Source organism: Montipora foliosa, chromosome 10, assembly GCF_036669935.1.
Source record: "Montipora foliosa isolate CH-2021 chromosome 10, ASM3666993v2, whole genome shotgun sequence".
NCBI lineage: Eukaryota > Metazoa > Cnidaria > Anthozoa > Scleractinia > Acroporidae > Montipora > Montipora foliosa.
The window spans coordinates 10,215,311-10,222,810 of NC_090878.1; the positions used below are offsets into that span (position 1 = coordinate 10,215,311).

Here is a 7,500-nt window from a genome sequence, read left to right on the forward strand (position 1 = left end):
GAAACGGTTCATTGGGCCACAGCAAACAAGCTTCCACTTAATGAGAAGAAAACTACAGTTCTTACCATCTGCGGCAATCGTCTTTCCAACAGAATCCCTAATGACATTATTTCTGTTAATGGATCGCAACTTGAAAACGAACAATGTGCAAAGCTTTTAGGTCTGCCGGAAATTGAAAAGGAACTGACATTTCAATCGGATGTTGATAAGTTATGTAAGAAACTATCCCAGCGCATTGGAATTTTAAAAAAGATTAGACATTGCCTGCAAATAAAGCATAGAGTTCTCTTTTATAATGCTATTACTTAGACCAGTGATGGATTACGTAAGTGTTATCTGGTCAAACTGTGATAAACATTCAATTTGTCTAGATCGTGTTTTAAAGCTACAAAAGAGAGCAGCAAGAATCATCATTGGTGCTGATAGTTATGCACCCTCTGTTCAGTTATTTAACAAACTTAAATGGATACTTTTCCTTGAGAATGCTAAACTAGTTAAATGTTGTATCATATACAAGAGTTTGCGAGGTCGCGTGCCCAATTATCTTACAAGCTTATTAGTACTTACCAGTGAGACTCATTCACGGCAAACTAGAAATGCTAAATAAATAAAAAGAAAATAACATAGCCTGTTCTCGAATGAAGAGAAATACAGAAGGTGGAAGAACAGTTACTGTAACTGCTTCCCAGAAACGGAATAAGCTACCTCTGCAAATGAGAAAAGCAGAGACTCTCAAGACTTTTAAAAATTCTCTTTGGAACAGGATTTTTAAAGATCAACAATTTTAAAATCATTTTTCATTATAAATATTGTCCGGCATGCTTATAATTGTTTCATAGTTTTGTAGATTTTTAATAATTTTATTTTAAGCCTTAAGTTTTTATTATTTTAATCTTGTAATGAGGGCCACTAGTTTATTAGTATTTATATGCTATTTCGCGCTGCCCTCCTTAAATAAAGACTTTACTAGTCTTACCACTGTTCGTCTATCGAAACTGTATCCCGTTCCTCGAAAGTCACCGAAACTTATCGGATGCCATAATTCCCTCTGTATCGTAAAAACGAAGAGCTCTGAAACCTTTAAACTTAACAATAATTTTGTTTTTTGTTTCCTTGGATATATGTTAAAAGTCTTTTTTTTAAACAAGCGGATCACAGTTTCCAGAGTTTTCGGGACTGTTGAGAAAAAGGGTCCCTGGCTATTCATGTTTTGTTGTTGTCGATTAATAATTTATGCATTTTGTTTTAAGTTACGAATGTATGACGTACGGGAAGACCTACCTAATGCGAAAAGCACTGGGAACGAGGGTTGTGTGGTGCTTGTGCGTTCATGAAATTTTCTAATAAACTTGAATTCAGTGAACTTACGTGGGATGCCACAGGCAGACATTGTTGTCGCATATGGTAGTTATGTGCCGGAGATAATTAAGGGGAGCTTCTATCCCGACTAATTCCTTGAGTCAACCCTATCCCGAGTGAATTTATTTTTAGTAACAGGCTTTTCCCGCGAAAAGTATCACAATTCCCATGACGCTGAAATGGGTTTGTTTTGATTGGCTTTTAAAACAGTCGGCGTGCTAAATGTAGACCTTCCAGAAATAAATTAAATCTAATGGCGAAAATGTCGACTCCTCAGTAGGCCAAGTATGGAAGATAGAGTCGCCTCTTTCTCAGCTCCTGCTATGTGCTTGTGCTCAGTGTCCCTGAAGCAAACCACTTTCGGCCAGGGTTATAATTTGAATTATTTATCCGCGTAGTTGTTTTTGACAACCTTGCTTGACGAATCCACTTCCAGGCTTCACTGGAACAGTCGAAAATTCAGTGGCAGGGTATTTATATGCAGTTGATTCTCCGTCATCGCTAACCAAAGGAAGACCAACGTGCAAGAACCGTTTTTCGAAAGCTTCAATTTCGTCGGCATTAGTGTTGATGATAGACAAGGGTGCATCAGAAAGAACGTCTTTTCGAATTTAACGCTGTAGTGAGAATAGGGCATACTTTCAGGAGGCCGTTGCATTTCTTCCTTTTCTCTCTTCTGACGATTTTCAAACAGTTTCATCGAAAGGAAGAAGTGATCCTCCTCGTACTTATCTCGACAATTTAAGCAATTGTCTCGTATAGAAACCTGAAAAATTCAGACGGGTCCAACGGGATTGGAACACATGGCCACTGCGATGCCAGTGGAATGCGGGTGACCAGCTGAGCTATGAAGCCACTCACTTGAGAGCAGGTGAATTTGTTGGGCTCAAGCTAGGGACATTTCATTATTTATGCAAGGTGGTGGACCGGTAAGATCCGCCATAAAGCAAAACAAAACGTTTTGACCGGCAGGTACAAAACGCAGGTCACAGGGCACAGATCATTGTTTTACCTACACAGAAAGTATCCTAAACATTCATAAAAGCTAACCTTAGGCCTAAAAACTTTTCTTTAGGCCTACTTACCTAAAATTAGCTTTTATGAATGTTTAGGATACTTTTCTTTAGGCCTAATTAGGACCAAAAAGGCTTAATTAGGCCTGGTCTAAGGTTAGCTTTTATGAATGTTTAGGATACTTTCTGTATAGGTTAAATAATGACCTTTGACCTGTGCCCTGTACCCTGTGCCCTGTGACCTGTGACCTGCGTCTTGTACCTGCCGCGTTTTGACCCCTTACAGAATGAAAGCAGTCATGTGCCCACTAAAGCAGTAGTGCGGAGGTCTCAGAGAGCGAAACCAATGGGGAACACCAGATAACAGTTGTACAGTTACCTTGCTAAACTCGTTCTGAACGTAATATTGCGACATCATTTTCTCGATACCGTGACTGTTTTTTTTTTTTGTATTAATTAGCTTTAAACTGCGATGTATGAACTGTTAGCAGTTTCAGAGTCTCGCAGCAATGTATCATTCGTGCAGAGAGCACTGAACGCATTTGAAATAAAACAAAAGTAAAAAATCATATAGTCCCCCGTCTTTGTATGCAGATTAGCTGATGACACCTCCCCCCCTTTCCTCCCCCCCTTCCCCCTTCCCTCCCACCCTTGCCATTCTTGAATTTGTATTGCCCTTCCTCCCATTCTTGCTATGAATTGTTCCCTTGGACTTGACGATAACAATGACTGCATATATGTAGACGAAAGAGAGAAATGATCTTCGCACTCAGTCTGGACAATTTAAACTCCACTCTCTTCTGCAACTGATCGTGACGCCTTCAGAAGTCTTAATGCAACGGGAAATTCGGATTGGTCCGTTGACAATCGACCGCTGTCAGATTTTTTTTGACGAGTTTTAAATTGCTTCCTCTCAGATTGGGACGCCACTCTGTCCTCGATTTTCCCGTGGGAAAAGATAAGCACGGTTTGGCTTTTGCGGTAGATTTCGATCATTTATCCCTTCAAATGGTAGACTGCGAGCAATCTCTCTTTTACATGAAAGATATATTAAGCATCATCATCAACTGGGAACTCGGAAAAATCCAAGCCCCAGATGGGATTTTACAATAGTACGGATGCTCTAACCACTGAGCCACTGGAGCGTCTGTGGTAAGCAAAGGTGAAATTTGGTTATAGACTACGACTGCATCACGCAGTCACACAGTCTAATGTTGATGATCCTTAATATCTTTCATGTATTTTTCACATTAATCTCTCTTTTGCTCGAAAATCCGTCGAGAGAACGTGATGTGACTTAAAGAGAGACTGCTCCCAGTTTATTCAAATGGTTAACAATTGTCCCTTAGAAGGACTTGATTGCGTGACGTTCAGGGTTCACTAACATACGTGACACGTGAGTAAAAATCACGATTCCGTTGTGGTATTGACTTAGTAAACATGGTGAAAGTCACGGTTAGGAATACTGTTCCTTTTGAAGGACAAAAACCCGGTACTTCGGGTCTTAGAAAAGCTGTGACGGTATTTAAACAAACAAACTACACGGAGAATTTCGTACAGTGTATTTTCGACTCGATTCCTGAGGAAAAGAGAAAAAATTGTACACTTGTGGTCGGTGGCGATGGAAGGTTCTACATGCGAGACGCCATTCAGCTTATCGCAAAGATGGCTGCAGCAAATGGGGTATGTTTTTTATTGTGGAAATTGAAAAGCGAGATCTTAGATATTTTTCAATCTAGTCTATTAACTGGTGCATCTTTTACAACACTGAGAGCGTCATAATACTGAACATACTCCCTTATTCTTCAAAAATAAGTACGTTGTCTTGTTTGTAAGTTTAACAATAACACACAGGTTGAAATATTAATTAAGGTAGTCAATAATTTTTTTTACAAATGTTTCGATCAACATAACTATTATTTTGCTCCTGAATGGCATGGAACATTTTCCAACGTTGTTTCATGGTACAAAATATCAGCTAGATCACATGCATGGTGGTGGTAAATTGCTTGTAAGTAACATGTGCAGTACATGAGCAATCAGCCCCCATGGGTTTAACATATTTGCTTATGCTCACTGAAGCAAAGTGAGTTTTTCATGACGAGCCAGTTTTATTTTAAATTGCAGTTGTTTACCAGTTTTTGTTTTACTTATTTTGTGATAATAAGAGTTTTTTTTTTTGTGTTTACAATGTTTAATACATTACCGAAAACTGGCAAATTGAGCTTTTTAAATAAGAAATATGTATTATGTTAAGGTCTCAGTGTGCATGTTTTATGCAGGATTAGCATCAAATTCCACTTTTTTCCTTGGCAGACTTACATTCAACTCGCAAATTCGCTACATGAACCCAACGGAGCTTTAAACTGAAACATTATTATTATTATTATTATTATTATTATTATTGTTTACTTTCTGTGAATAGAACAACCTGCAAGGAGATAGTATTCAAACTATGCAGATATAAACACTGCTTTAATCCTCAGCTTTAATCCTCATAATAATAATAATAATAATAATAATAATAATAATAATAATAATAATAATAATAATAATAACAGAAACAATACCAGTTGTTATAGGCTCTAGGGCTCATCAAGAAGGGACTAGAAAAACACATGGAAAAAATCGCTGGGGTAATCAACATCCTTGAACTACAAAAAAATAAGTTTATTAGGAACAGCCCATACACTAAGGAATTAAGGTTAAATTTATCAGCCCTGTTGTGCCCAAGGACCATGGTTTGGACCCAGCCCTGCAGGAGTATACAATCATGTACAGCATACTGAACAGCAAGAATTCACATATAATAATATTAAGGGAAGTGTTCAAAACTACTACACTCAAACAGGACCCACCAAACCACAAAATAGATGGTGGTGTCTGCCTGCACCCCCCCTTGCTTAACGTCAAAAGATGGTGTATTTTGCATAGCCACCCCTCTATCCAGCAGTAAAAAAACTACAGTGAGATTCAAACGTCACTTTTCGTTTTTGTCTAGTATTGCCAACTCTTGCTAGCTGAATATGCCTGTGTCAATTCAAATTTAAAAGCCAATAAAATGTTGTCGGTAATGTTCATGTGATATGTTCGAAGATAGATGGTGTCTTTGAAAACCCCCCTACCCCAAAGGTGTGTCCTGTTCGAATACAGTAGTTTTGAGCAGTTCTCTAATAATAATTTATACTTCAGTAGAGACTGGTTCATAGGTTACGCATTGGCGCCCTATGTATTAGTATTTTAAATCAGCATTCAGAAGTGTATACTGCGATAATAGTAATAGTAATAGTAATAGTAAATAGTAATAGTAATAGTAATAGTAAATAGTAAATAGTAAATAGTAAAAGTAAATAGTAATAGTAATAGTAAATAGTAATAGTAATAGTAATAGTAAATAGTAATAGTAATAGTAATAGTAATAGTAAATAGTAATAGTAATAGTAATAGTAATAGTAATAGTAATAGTAATAGTAAATAGTAAATAGTAATAGTAATAGTAATAGTAATAGTAAATAGTAATAGTAATAGTAATAGTAATGAAGTGATGGAAAAATGACCAAGTGAAGTTACTATGGGATTTCAGAATTCAAACAGACCATCATTTAGATCAGAACAGGCCCGATATAGTCGTACTGGGAAAGGCAAGCAGATTGTGCCAACTCATCAATGTTGCATGTCCTTTTGATACCCAAATTGTAGAAAAAGAACGAGAGAAGATCGACCACTACCAGGATTTAAAAGTTGAAATACAAAAGATGTGGAACTGTAAAAGTGTATCTGTTGTTCCAATTGTAATGGGACACTTGAAGCAGTGACCAAAAACTTGATGATGTGGGTTACTAAGATAGGAACACCCGGGATCTTGAACTTGCTCCAGAAAACCTGCTTTTTGGGAACAGCAAAGATCTTAAGAAGCACCCTAGGCACCTAATTAAGGCTATAGGAAATAGCTTGATGACCTAGGGATACGTGACCATCGATTCAACTAGTGGTGTGAGATATGAACAATAATAATAATAATGATAATAATAATAATAATAATAACCTGCCCTCCTTGTTGATAGCACCATGCCAGTCAATTGGTTGGCTTTTTTGCATGACTTTGACAGCTAGACAACTAAATTTGAATGGACTGCACCCAGCACCGGTTGAACCCCAACTAAGCAGTCTTGCTTCATTTATTCATCAGGTTGGTGAACTGGTCATTGGTCAGAACGGAATCTTTTCCACTCCAGCTGTATCTTGTATTATCCGAAAAATTAAGGCCAGAGGTAAGAAGAATTCAGAAGCGAAATGAGAATAATAATTATTATTACTTTCTTTGTAGTTTGCTTCACTGCGCTGTGCTGTTGTTGTTAACACACGACATACCCTACTTGTTGGTTTAACCTATTGAAGAGTAAAATTATCTGGCATTTGACAGAGTAAAATCTACCTCTTCTCAAGAACTTAATACATTCACCAGAAATGAATCATGCCTCAAGGATAGTAAATATTGTAATCAATTATTATTATTATTATTATTATTATTATTATTATTATCATCATCATTATCATTATTATTATTATCTCTTATTCATAATTGTCATCATTCAGTGGCAGACCTTTAAACCAAAATTCTTCTAAGGGAAACGCTAGAGTATTGGGTCAACCATTAGCTCCTTGTTGACATTCTTTGTAGGTGGCATCCTTCTGACTGCAAGTCACAACCCAGGAGGACCTAATGGTGACTTTGGAATCAAATACAACACCGAAAATGGAGGTACATTAATCTTTTGTATTGTATGTTGTTTAACTCGACAGTACCCGGGTCCTACCAGCTGAGGTTAAATTCTAATGAGGTGATTTAGCTTCCGAAGAAACTTGGCCAAATGTCAGTGGGGAGCGAATCAGAAACAAGTTGGTTTTATCAAACGAGTTAATAAACTAAATTAACCTTTGTAAGAAAGATGTGTAAAGTGGCATTTTGAACGTTTGCCCTTCACTGAAGTGCATTAGGGAGTTGTGGGTTTTCAGTGGTTTATTTACAGTAAATCTTGGCTCAAAACATTTATGTTTAAAAAACACTTTTCAGGTTAATACTATATGTTCACTTTATGAATATTATATGCTCACTATATGAATACTA

General features: G+C 37.1%; 1 protein-coding gene across 1 annotated transcript in view; it reads left to right on the forward strand.

Moving 5' to 3' along the window:
* Positions 1 to 3,784: 3,784 nt before the first annotated feature.
* The window catches only part of LOC137973122 (phosphoglucomutase-1-like), a 14,850-nt gene continuing 11,134 nt past the window's right edge, over positions 3,785 to 7,500 (forward strand). Inside the window, exons 1-3 of the mRNA XM_068819864.1 lie at positions 3,785 to 4,055; positions 6,562 to 6,643; positions 7,054 to 7,134. Of these exons, the coding sequence (XP_068675965.1) occupies positions 3,813 to 4,055; positions 6,562 to 6,643; positions 7,054 to 7,134 (406 nt within the window). The 5' untranslated portion in view covers positions 3,785 to 3,812. The remainder of the gene's footprint in view (positions 4,056 to 6,561; positions 6,644 to 7,053; positions 7,135 to 7,500) is intronic.